This window comes from Apodemus sylvaticus, chromosome 10 (assembly GCF_947179515.1).
Source record: "Apodemus sylvaticus chromosome 10, mApoSyl1.1, whole genome shotgun sequence".
Lineage (NCBI taxonomy): Eukaryota > Metazoa > Chordata > Mammalia > Rodentia > Muridae > Apodemus > Apodemus sylvaticus.
The window spans coordinates 45925080-45938283 of NC_067481.1; the positions used below are offsets into that span (position 1 = coordinate 45925080).

General features: G+C 51.7%; 1 protein-coding gene across 8 annotated transcripts in view; it reads right to left on the reverse strand.

Annotated features, from left to right (window-relative positions):
- The window catches only part of Myo18a (myosin XVIIIA), a 103091-nt gene that overhangs the window by 53091 nt on the left and 36796 nt on the right, over positions 1-13204 (reverse strand). Inside the window, exons 1-2 of one of the 8 annotated variants that reach the window (XM_052197097.1) lie at positions 11051-11107; positions 2295-2354 (exon numbers count right to left, since the gene is read on the reverse strand). The exons of 5 other annotated variants lie outside the window; for them this stretch is intronic. In XM_052197097.1, the coding sequence (XP_052053057.1) occupies positions 2295-2354; positions 11051-11056 (66 nt within the window). In that variant the 5' untranslated portion in view covers positions 11057-11107. Of the gene's footprint in view, positions 1-2294; positions 2355-9368; positions 9506-11050; positions 11135-13204 lie in introns of those variants that run through there. 2 more of the 8 variants (XM_052197098.1, XM_052197096.1) reach the window with 2 other exon arrangements.

The following is a 13204-nucleotide window of genomic DNA, read 5'->3' on the forward strand; positions in this document are numbered from 1 at the left end:
TGGGCCCTCGGCCGAGGCAGCCCCTAGGCCATTCATGGTGAGCGTGGGTTCGGGGCTCTTGGCCGTCTCTGAGGGTACAGGGCTGGCGGCGGGCTGAGGACTCCTAGGTGGAGCACTGCTGTCCTTAGAGCTGGTCTCTAGCTATAGTCACATAAATACGTAAAGACATGAGTAGCAAGCCCACAGCCACACGCATGTCATGCACACAGGATGAAAGGGGGTGTGGCCTCAGGCCCTAGACAGAACTTCCATCCGCCCACCTAAGAACACGCAGATCCAATGCTCCCTTCTTCCCCAGTGCTCCTCTCTCTACCTTCCAGAGTCTAGACATTTAGACAGAACAACTGCACCGAAAACCTTGGCTCCTCTTTCTCACCGATCACCCTGCTGCCACCCCCGAAGGGTGTGAGGGTCACTGAAAACACTAACACAAGGGACCCCAACGTCCATGAGCACCTTAGAATTACTGTCTTTATGTCAGAGTAGCAACCAAGGCCCAACCCATCCGTACCCCATTCCCTCATAGCAAGCAGAGCTGGAAGGTAAGGAGGTCCCTGGGCTGTCTTCTCGGGGCTCCCTGCCTTCGCCATCCCTTCTTCATCACTCAGTTCTCTAGGTGGTCAGACGCACGGCCTGACCATCCTGAAGGGAGAAATTGACAAGGTACTCCTCCTTAGTCAAACTTCTCCCCCAGCCCAGCCCCTCTGGTCTGTAGCCACTGTCTCCCCATCACCTATACTCTTACGAGCTGCAGATGCCCAGTGCTGACTCTGTTTCCTTCCGGCAAACTTCTCATGGGTTAGAGACTCCTACCTCCCAGAGGGCATGTGTGGAATGATGGGAGGAAGGCAACTGGGGCCAGCAAGGGTTAAGCATCCAGTAGTCCCAGCTGTGCTCCCTGGGGAGCAGGGTCCTGGCTCAACTGGGTGGCTACCAGCCTCTGGGCATCCAGGAGTTGCCTGGTGTATATTGGCACTCTCTTTCTAAGGTACCCATGCCCTCCCTGACACTCTGTCAGAAACTGCCTGGGGTGGCAAGAAACAGCTACTAGGAGGGCCACGCTGGCTAATGACGGGGTGGTTTCCTGCAAAGCTAACCACACTGCCTGTGGTTGGAGGCAAGGTCGATTCAGGAGCTGAGCAGAGGCAGTGGCTTGCTACTCCCTGAGCTGTATAACTCAGTCCTTGGTCCCCTGAGCAACCGTGATTCCTGATCACTCCACTGTGAAGTCCGACTGCCGTGCCTGTTTACAAACTCACAGATGACAGACCTGCCACGTGCAGGGGACGCCTCATCTTCTGAGCACAGCTGAGTCTAGGGCCTTAGTCCAGGCCTCTGCTCTAGGGAAGCTCTACTGAGGGGAGGACTGGACGCTGGCTCTTCTTCAGCATCTTAGGCCAAGAGTGTTGGGTGGCGCGACAGGGAACTGTGGGATTGGCCATAGCCCCAACTGCCAGGTCCTCCTCCTTTCCCATTCCTGACTTCCTTCCCATCCCCCACGAGCAGAGAGGAGGACACAATAGTAATTGCTAGCACATACATTGTATTTTGCCTGCTAGATGCTCTCCTGAGCACTTTACATGTTAGAAAGAAAGATAGAAAGAAAGATAATATCTCACTCACATCCCTTTGACATCACAGGTTAGCCTTGACCTTCTGGGATTGTTTATAGTTCCAAAGGAAGCCACGAGCCTGGCTAATCAGTCATCTTAGGAAGTAGGGACAACCAGGACAGTTTGCACATCCTGAAAATGTCAGCATCCTCTCTTGGACACAGTGCTCAGAAGAGATCTTCCCTCTCACCCTGTACGAGTTCAGCTTTACTCAGGGTCTCTGTCCCAAGGTGGTAGAGTATGGGGGCACTGGGCGTCTGTGGGCACAGAGGTTGTGCACAGAGCAGCTGAGGGGTGGGGTGGACGTGCCCGCAGCAGCTGCCTTGAATCCCTCTGTGTCTTGGGCCACCCAGTGCAGGCTGAGGAATCCCAGCAGCTGAACTTTTATTTGGTCCATGCTCCCTGACCCGAGAGTTCACCCACACGGCCTGCCCCCAAAGGCTAGAAACCAAGCCTGAAAGTACTCAACTAAAGGGGCTTGGGGTGGGTGACGGAGGCCCCGCCGCACCTTAGCTTCCCTCCTTCCTTTTTGTACCCACAGTGGTGCTACACACACTGTACCTTCCACCCTACTGCTGACTCTCTCTCTAACTACACCAGCAACACTGGAAGGTGCGCGCGCGCACACACACACACGCACACACATACACGCACACGCACACATCTCAGGGAAGCACTTACAGTCCCTTCCTCTTTGCCTGGAGGGCCGGGTTTTGGCACACCTTTGTCCTCCTCTTTAACCTGAGGGAGCAGACAGAGAAGTCACTGGCAGGTCAAAGCTGGGAGAAAAGATCTAGGGACCTTCTCTCCCTCAGAAGCAGAGCAGAAGTGGGGCTGAGACTAGGGATCTGAGCAAGACAACTCTTTTCCTGAGATTGAAACTGCCCAGAGACAGTGCTATAAGAACTAAGAGTCCAAGGATGCTGTGGGCTAGGTAGCTGGCCCACTGGGGCTGTCAGAGGTCCACCACATCATTATCTCAGGGTCACAGAGCTGCCATCCATGCAGATGGGGCAAGGAACCCCAAGGTAAGGTGAGGCATGCAGGAGAGAGAGAGATCCCTGACTGGGGTGGGGGTTCGTGCTCCAGCCGAAGCCAGCAGCCTGAGTCAGACAGAAGGTGCAGAGTCAGGGCAAACAGCAGACGCCGCCACTGTCTGGGAAAGGACTGGTGATGTGGATGCTCAGAAGGCTCTTCCAGTGCAGAGTCAAGCTGGGAATGGACTCCAAGGGTCTGCGACCCAGTGTCAGAAGAGCCCGCTCTTCTAGCCTCTGCCTCCTAAACCCAGGCAGCCCCAGGAAACTTAATGTTCCTTCCTTCCCCAGGCAACTAGCTCTGATCCTAACCCCACAAGTCCTCAGCGTGCCTTTCTTTCCCAAATAGTAGGAAGACAGGAGCCCAGGAAGAAGCCTTGATGTCTAATGGAAGATATTCTTAGCAACATTTAGAATCAATTATCTAATAGAGAAGTGGGACTGTTCACTTTCAACCAAGGTCCATGGTCAGTGCCTGGACACTGTCCAGCATGATGGCCACTGCAGGACTGAAGCCACGTCCTGTCTACGAAGCACAGTCAATGGGTCTAGGGTTCAGTCAGTTCTCACTGGCATGGACAAGGCAAAGACTCGCAGAGGAAACCTTCCTACTTCAGAAGCTGGGGTCTCTGCAGAGAAGGGGAAGCGGAGGGCCCTTTACGATATATGATATATGCAAGGTGGCTAGGTCTGTACCTGCCGTCCTCCTCAGCAAGGGCAGCCATCCCTCCCCACGGGGATCACACCATGCAGTAGCCCCTAGGCACACAGGTTAGAGGATATTAAGTATTCCCAAAGCACAAACACTCTCATTAATGCACACAGTGCTGTTAGCTTGGCTTCACATATGGCCCAGATTCTAAGTTCACTCTGAGTCTCTCACCAGCTCCAAATCTGTCCTTTCTCCAGTAGCCTGTGTCTGGGGTCCCAATTGGCTGTCCAAGGTGAGGCATTGGAAATACTGGTTGCCCCCCAAAGTGTCTGGGACACTGGAGCACAGGCATGAGCTCAGCTCTGGATTTAGCCTCGGGCTGACTCACGCCCTCCCCCCTCCCTAAAGCTTCTGGCTGTGTAGGTCATTGTCCGGCCAGAGACTGGGCATATGTACAAAGACATGCCCAAGTCTGCCACAGCCTGGATTACTCTCCGGAGCTAGCTGCCAACTGGCCGAACATCCCTGCTAGCAGCTCCTTTCTTCTACCCATCTCATTCCCTAGACTCCGGGCTCCACAGGCATCAGGGCTGAGTCTGAGCTACAGGCTGTGGAGGGGTGTGGAGGGATTAATTTGGAGGGGCACCAGCCACACAAAAGGCAGCTCAGCTTACCAGAGGTGGAGCTCGGGGAAGCGAGTGACTCAGCACAGAAGCCATTAAGACAGAAAAGGACTCCCCAGCCACTGGTCATTCTCCCTGCACCCCCAAATGCACACACAAGCCCCTCTGTAGCTTCACCATGCCGAGCACACAAGAGAACCAAGGTTTTGAAATCCAACTTCCCTTTTGCTCCCAGAAGGCAAATCTCGAGGAAAAGGCCATGGTGCTGGAGGCAGCCTGTACCCCGAGTCACAGAGGAAATAGGGGTGGGGCCTCTCAGGGGCTCAGAGTCTTCCTAAAGGCCAGGACCCGCAGGGATGAATGCTGTGGGTGACAAGAGCAAAGAAGGCTAGAAGGCCGGGTCCCCAAACCAAAGGTGATGGAAGGACTGGGAAATAAACTGTGGGAAGAAAACAGAGGCAAGGTGGGTGTCAGATGAAGAACGTCTGAACTGGGAAGCTGTGTGTCCTCAAATAAGCTACTTTACCCCTCTGGGGCCCAGCCCCTGGGAGAATCAGGGACTAGACTGGACTAGATAATGAATAAAGTCACCTCCAGACCCAGAACTGTAGGAGTCAGGGAGGGGGATGGAGAGCCTCTCGTGCCCTTGATTCTCCAGGAGAGAGACTAAGCGAGCTGCCCCAGGACCCCAGCACCTCCGCCTTCCACCTGCAACCCTCTGCCTGTCTGGAAAGAGAGGTCTGTGGAATGACAAAGCTTTCCTAACCACAGGTGCTCAGCACCGGAATCCACCCCTGCCCAGGAGAGGCTTCACCAAAGAATTAGTTCGATTCTACAGAACGAATTAGTTTGCTCCTATTGTGATAAATAAGCAGTTAGAAATAAGCTCTGTTTTGAAATGCTGGGGATGGAACTCAGAGCCTCACACATATGAGGCAAGGGCTCCACCTATGAGCTATACCCTGGCCCTATATTTTTTTTTTTTTTTTTTTTTTTTTTTTTGGATTTGGTTTTTTCGAGACAGGGTTTCTCTGTATAGCCCTGGCTGTCCTGGAACTCACTCTGTAGACCAGGCTGTACCCTGGCCCTATTTTTAATCAGCTCTGTTGACTTCCGTCTTTCTATCCAGTTAATATGCGACAGGCTTTAAACTGAATTGACTCACTTGGTCCTGGAAGTCCAGTCTATGTTTCCCTGCTTGCCTAGGGAGGTCCTATATGACCCAGAAGGACACTGCCACTAGACATCTGGTTCACCCCTCTGCACCAGCTACTCCAGGGAGTTTCACTGGGGGATCTCCCCAGAGGAAGCTGCCTCTGGGCCTTGGGAGAGAGCTGCCTGAATCTCTCCCCTCTTTCTTTCAGCTGTTAGGGACCAGGAGCAGGTCATCTTTATCCACTATGGGGCAGGAACTCCAGCCCCAGACCTGCTGGCTATGCCTCTGTAGCTGTGACTCCAAATGTTAAAACACGTTTCTCCCAGAGCTAGAGACCTGCTGTGGATCAAGGGCTCCCAGAGAGAAGGCTCTTGTCCCAGACTGGATATTTCTGCTCCCATAACTTCAGCCATTTGCAGCATCAACTACTGAATAAGGAAAATGCCTACATTGGAATGGACTCTGTACAAGGTATTTAACATACATCCCCTAATTATCTACTCATTCTTCCTCATCCATTCATCCATTCTTCCATTCACTTATTTGTGTGTGGGAGTGGGTGTATTCATTCAGGCAGGAAAGTGCAGAGGCCAGAGGTTAACATCAGGATGCCTTTCTCAATCACGTCTCCACCTTATTTCTTATTTTATTACATTTATTTATATGTGCGTGTATGAGTGTGCACATGCACATGTACCGTGGTGCATGTATAATCTCCAACCATGTGAGTCCTGTGGTGCTCCCTCAGGCTGTCAGGCTGGGGAGCACTGACTGAGCCACTGAGCCAACTCGCCAGCACTTCCATTTAAACATGTGTGAGGCAGAGTCTGTCAATGGACCCAGAGCTCACTTTTTTGACGAGCCTAGCTGGCTGACCACTCCCAGCCCCTCCCTCTGTCTCCTCTCTCCAGTGGTGGGTTACAGATACACATTGCCCACCACATCCCGGCTTGTTCATATGAGTGCTTGGAATCTAAACTCAGTTTCCATGCTTGTACAACATTTACCTAAGGAGTCATCTCCTCAGCCTAAATTATTGATAATTATTATTTACTTTTTCTTTTGAGACAGGGTCTTGCTATGTAGCCCAGACTGGCCTAGAATTCACTATACAGACCAGGTTTGCCTTGCTGTGATCACCTTGCCTTAGCCCTCCTGGGTGCTGAAATCACGCGAATGTACACCACACCCAGCTAGCCCAGATCTTCTTTTCTTTTCTTTCTTTTCTTTTCTTTTTTTGTTTGTTTGTTTGTTTGTTTGTTTCCGAGACAGGGTTTTTCTGTGTAGCCCTGCTGTCCTGGAACTCACTCTGTAGACCAGGCTGGCCTCGAACTTAGAAATCCACCTGTCTCTGCCTCCCAAGTGCTGGGATTAAAGGCATGCGCCACCATCACCTGACTACCCCAGATTTTCTAATGTAATCTTCTGACATGGAATCATTATTTTATTTCGCTGATGAGAAAAAATAATTCTAAAAGTTATTATGTCACAAACACGATATATGATGGGGCTTGGATTTTATTCTTTTGGGGGATTTTTGTTTTGTTTTGATTTATTTTGTTTTGAGACAGGATGTCACATTGCCTATACCCGCCTCAATTCTATGTGCAGCCAAAGATGACCGCGAACTTTGATCTTCCTGCCTCTGACTCCCCAGTGGAGCTTGGATTTAATCTAAAGTTGGTCCAACTCCAAAGTCTATACTGCCTCCTTCACCGGCTTCTCTTCCTCGGTGTTGAGCCCCAGGAGATCGGGCTTAAGCCAAGGCACAGGCTGGCAGTGCGGCTGCACATGTATCCAATCTTTCCAAGCTGAGTTTCTGAATTTACAAAAGGGAGACTCCAGGATGTCCCCAACACCTTCTGAGGCCCCGCCATCTCTCTCCCGTGTCACTTCTGACCACTTTCCTCCCTTGAAGAATGGAAAGGAAAGGCATGGCCCTGAGCACTCTCTCCCGAGTCCTTTCACCCTCGCCCTCCTCAGAGCACACTGCTTACAGAGGAGGACAAGAGGGAGAGCTGCTGGGCGCCTCGTCAGTGAAGCGGCAGAGCTGGCATTCGCAGTCAGGAGGGGTCTTGGTAACAATGTCATCCCCTGTCATCCCCTGACTGGGATTTCCTTCTAGCCAGGACTCTCTTACCCATTGGACCATTAGGCTTTGACAAGTTGTCAGTCATATGACAATGGAGGAAACAGGAGAGAAGGCAAGGTCCTTGGCCCAAAGCTCATTTCCATCTGGTCTCTCTGCCCCATACACACCACAGAGAAGAAGGCTTGTCCATCCTGATTCTCAGAGATGTGACACAAGCAAGAGAGGAGTAACTTCCAAACTCAGCAATGATAAATAGATAGCAAACCCGGTGCGGTGGGGCCAGGATGAGGAAGGCGAGGATCTGCATCCTCTCTGGCCTAGCCAGCCCATCTGCAGGGATATATGCCAATGATCTGACGTCGAGAAACAGAGGAAGAGGAAACCTGCAAGCTCCTGCAAGCACTTTTCCAGAGATGCACTCTACAGGACAGTCAAACTGCAAACAGCCCAAGGGGCTGGAATGAGAGCCGGTTAGGGAAGCAACGGTGTTAACCCAACACATGGGGATGCTGCCATTTACAAAGACAAAGATGTGGACAATGAAACCATATGGAGAATTCCACACAAAATGACATCAATCAAAAAGAACGACAACATAAATAGCACGCGAATGGTGATCATAATAATTTTGTAAATGTTGTAAATTAAACACAATAGACATACTTGCTATTTATTTTGCTGTGCAGTCGTTACTTACTGCTTGTTTTTATTATAAAGATGGCTAAATAGCCAATAAAAAAGGGAAAAGAGGAAAGAGATAATAATAGCTAGAAGCATTTGTTTTCAAAGAGGAGAAATCTGCTGAGGCACTGTCTACCCTCGGCCCCAAAGGCTCCTGTCACTCAGGGAGACAAGGCTGGGGTTTACCTTCCCCCTGTGTCAACACCCACAAGCCTCCCTTAGCTACCACAATGCACCGTGTCAAGGAAAGGGGAGATGAGGGCTGGAGAGATGGCTCAGTCCTTATGAACACCGGCTGCTCTCCAGAGGACCTAGTTTCAATTCTCAGTACCCACATAGTAGTTTACAACTGTCTGTAACTCCTGCTCCAGAGGATGTGGCAGTCTCATATAGATTTGCATATAGGCAAAATGCCAACACATACAAAAATAAATAAATCTCAAAAGAAAGGAAGGAAGGAAGGAAGGAGAAGGAGGAAGGAAGGAAGGAAGGAAGGAAGGAAGGAAGGAAGGAAGGAAGGAAGGAAGGAAGGAAGGAAGGAAGAGGGGGCTGGAGAGATGGCTCAGTGAGTAAGAGCACCAACTGCTCTTCCAAAGGTCCTGAGTTCAATTCCCAGCAACCACATGGTGGCTCACAACCATCTGTAATGGGATCTCATGCCCTCTTCTGGGATGTCTGAAGACAGCAACAGTGTAGTTACATATAATAAATGAGAGAGAGGGGGGAGAGAGAGAGAGAGAGAGAGAGAGAGAGAGAGAGAGAGAGAGAGAGAGAGAGAGAGAGAGAGAGACAGAGACAGAGAGAAGGAAAAGAAATAGGGGAGTTCAAAGACCCTGAGGATAATCGTGCCTGCTGGGCAGCCCCTCAGACCAGGAGCGCCCAGCCGGGACGGGTGCTGTTAAGTGTTACATGTCTAAGCCAGACATTCAAGTCCCAAGAGCAGCAAGTAAGTCCAAGACAGAGACTGTCTAGAGGGAACTGAAATGCCATCAGGGACCAAGGTAAGTGTCCAGCCTGTGGCCCTGTGCCAACAACATTGGCAATGCTCTTCTCTCTTCATCCCTATTCCAGGGCACAAAGGGAGCTCTCAGGAGAATCTCCCCTAGACGGCCTCACCCTAGCACCCACATCTCTGAGGAGCAGTAAAGGGAAGAAGGAACAGCGGCAGTGGCAGTAACGTCTTCTTCCGTGCCTTACCAAGCTAGACAAGCCTCCGCCTCTGAGTGGCGGACCCAGCCAACAGTGCACGCTTACTGAGCATCTTCCTGGTGCGGGCGAGGCACAGTGCTCAGTCCCTAACAAACAGCAGCGTCCCATTTGATGCACACAATATCCCTTTGAAGTAGACACCAGCATGAGTCTTGCTTTACAAATGAGTACAGGAAGACCCAGAAGATCACGTGACTTTGCTATGGCCTCATGACAGCAAGTGACAGATCTAAAATGCAAACTCAGATCTGTCCTTCACGGAGCCTTCAGGGCTTACTTGAAGGGGATGTGATCAGCTCTCCCCATACCTCTCCTCCCGTGGGCCTTTCCACAGCAGAGGCTGAAGCCACAGTTCGGGTAGAAAGCAGCGGTTTCCACGGCTCTCCACTCATGAGCACTCTACAAAGCTGCTTGGAGAGGGGAGTTCTGCAGGGAAGGGCCCTAAGGCCACACTGCCAGCCAAAGGAAGAGAGGAAGAAGAGGCGGCCCTCAGAGCCAGCCTCTAGCCAAGCCCCTCCCCCACAGCAGGGCGGAACAGAAAGCAGCAGAGAACCCTGGGCCACTGCCTACCCACCCGGAGGAAGCAGGTGCCATGGGACATCTTCCTGTCACCACTACAATTGCAGAAGGACCAGGGTTTCCTCAGACAGACAGCTAGGCCGCTGGAGGCCTCCCCTCTCTGAGGACACTCAAGACTCCTCTGCAGGGCACTTTGTCATCTGCTAGTGCCATTTCCCATGGCCCTGAGGCTGTGACAAGCAAGGTGCTGGTGGCCAGGGATGCAGGATGGGGTGGGGGGTAGGCTAGAGCAGGGAGCACTCAGCTTCCAGAGTGAGGAGCCCCTCCCTGGGCACCACCCTGCTCTGCCCCCACACACCGCCACAGTGGTGCCAGTTTGGCAGCTGGAACAGGGCAGTTCTCCGGGCACAGAGAGATACGAATGCTATGGGCACATCTCAGGCTTCTGATACACCTCTGCACCAGGCCAGCTCACACTCTGCCAATTGCTGACTCAACTGAAAACCTTACCCTTAGTGGCTGGAGGGGCAGAGGGGAGGGCAGGGTGGCCTGGGAGGCAGCTGTGTCTCTCCTCACTTGCTTTTTTAAGGAACTTACTTCTCTGGAATAATTTGCTAAAAGAGAGTCACGGGCTGGCCAGGTGGTTCAGTGGGTGAAGACGCTTGTTGCTGAAGCCTGAGGCCCTGAGTTTGGTCCTCAGAACTCACATGGTGGAAGGAGAGAATTAACTCCCACAAGTTGTCCTCTGACCTCCATACACAAGCCAAGGCACACAGGGGTGGGCCAGCACATGCATATACGTGTGTGCAAGTGCACACACACACACACACACACGAATAAATATAAAAAGTTTTCTTTAAATTAAGCTAGAGGCTCACAGACAGGGCATCTCTGAGATGCCATGTATGTCTCTTCTAAGTATCCTGGCCATGGGAATGAGGAGGCCATGCTGGGCTCTTCTTGAGTATAGTAAGAAGATTCTAGCCAACCACAAGGACCATCCCTTGTCAAGGCCATCTTTCCCATCTAGTCCAGAGAAAGAGGGCAGAGGAGGCTACCATACCAGCCCAAAGCAGGACCAAATTCTCCAAAGACATGCCTGGGCTTCTAGGCTCTGAAGAAATAAAAGAAATAAAATCATCACTGTGGGAAGGGCATGCCTCAGTCTGTGGGGTGGTGGAGGCGGCCCCAGGAAACTGAGGTTTAAAAGATGGTTCCCCACCAGAGCTCCCCAAATCATGAGTCAGACCCAGCATGTGCCTTGCTGGTTAGGGGCTCTGAGGCAGCCGGGGCCATGCACTGCCCCTTCACCCAAGTGATTGAGAGAGGAGCCTCAAGGCAGCTCCACCCCTTCCTCTCCACCTACTTCTGCCACATCTGGGGAAATAACAGGACATCTTCCTTTCCTAAATGAGGAAACACGGTCGGGAGGCTGGGACATTTCCGGGGTTGGGGTCAGAAGGACACTCACCCGCATGGCTTGGCCTGGAGCAGCCCAGAGCAAGGAGTCTCCTCTCTCTGCTGCTCCCGTTAGCAGCTCAGAATAGCACAGGCTGCAGCCCCGCCCCTGGTCCCCTCCCTCCCTCCCTCCCTCCCTCCCCCAGGCCCCTCCCGCTGCAGCTGCCCAACCCTGCCAGAGCTGTGGAGACAGCAGAGGCTAGAGGACTGCGGGTACCAGCTATGTCCACAGTCAGAGAGCAATGGGGTCTGGGTAGAAGGGAAAGGAGGCTCTTCAAATAAGGGCATGGGTTGGGGACAGACAGTGTCCTGGGGTTAGTGACAGAGACAGGAAGGGTGGCACTTTCCTTCTGACACACACTCAGGCTCCTGGACAGCTGAGCTGATATGGCCCCTAAAAATAGCAAAGGAATTTGAGACCTGCAGCCCCCGGCCCCACAGGCCAAGATTGAAACTAGCACATGCGCGCTCACATACACACACATACCAGCATGTGTGAACTCAATCACGGCACAGTGTATTCGAGAACACTTCAATCATATGCCTCACTAAGCCATCCGAGTAACTGTATAGAGACACTAACACTGCATTCAATATGACGTACAGGCCCATGCACACTAGGCCCAGTCCACAACCTCAGAGCAATCCTGTAAGGTCCAGCAAGAGCAGAGACCCACAAGATCAGCCTGAGTGAGGCCTCCTGCTGCCGGCTGCCTCATTAGAACAGACGCCTGGGAGACATGCAGAGAATCAATTGCTCTCCCTCGATCCACATTTCCTTCTCCCACACACCAGCCAGCTGCGGCATACGCAGAGGAGAGTGTGGTGGGTGGGGAGGGGTGGGCGCTCTCAGCCCTGCAAACGGAGGGAACTGGGGGTACGTGTCCAATTAACAATGATTGTCAGTGAAGAACTTGTGTTCCTGGTTAGAAACCCTGGGATGACTCTAGTTAACCGACCAGATACCCTGGAGCTGAAAGGGGTGCTGGGAAAAGACAGCAATGAGGGAAAGACAGAGCCTGCCAAGTGTCTGTGGAAAATGGAGACAGTCATTGCTTCCTTCTTCCTTCTTCCTTTCCAGGGAGGGAGGGATTGGAAAAACCCAAGCTCGTCACCCACGGTCAGTTCTAAGCACCCCTGGTCCTGAAGCTACTATATTCTCCAGAAAGAGAATGGTAAGAACTTCTCAAAAGGACCAAACCCAGTTCTCCTGCCTTTTATTTGTTTGTAGACAGAGTTTTTCTGTAGAACCTGGATGTCCTGGGACTCACACTGTAGACTAGGCCGGCCTTGAACTCAGAGATCAGCCTGCCTCTGCCTCAGCCTCAGGACTACTAGCATCAAAGGTGTGAGCCACCACTGCCAGGCCTCTCCGCTTTTTTGTTTTTGGTTTTGTTTTTGGTTTTGTTTTTGTTTTTTTAAGACATGGTTTCTCTGTATAGCCCTGGTTGTCCTGGAACTCACTCTGTAGACCAGGCTGGCCTTGAACTCAGAAATCCACCTGCCTCTGCCTCCCAAGTGCTGGGATTAAAGGCCTGCGCCACCACTGCCAAGCTCTCCGATCTTTCTACATGACACTGTGCAAGCCACACAGTCTTACCATCCCACACACATATGCACACACATACACAGGCTATGAGGAAACACGCTTCTCTGCTTCCTAGGGAAATGGTACTTCTTCCTGGGGAGGTCCCTGGTCCTCCTAGGATAATAAGGATAATGTGGCTGTTAAAGGTTCTGTATCCTCGGGTTCCGCTGAGCTCAGCAATGTTCACAGAGCCCTGAATGCTTCAGAATTTAGGCCTTCGTATAGGATATAATGCCTGGACCTTCCTGTCTCCCTCTTAGTTTCCGACTTAATTGGTCTGGGAAGGAGCCCTGAGCACTGGAATTTCTAAGGCATCCCAGATAATTCTTTCAGTGTTTTGTGTTTTGTGTTTTGTTTTTAATGAGTATGAGTGTTTTGTTTGTGTTCGTGTACGTATCCTTCATGCATGCCTGGTGTCTAAGGATCAGAAGAGGGTGTCAGATCTCTCAGAACAGGAATTGTAGGTAGTTGCAAGCCACCACATGGGTGCTGGGAACAAAACCCACATCCTGTGCAAGAACAACAAAAGTTCTTAAGCACTGGGTCCTCTCTCCAGCCCTGGGTTGGCTTTTTGTGAAA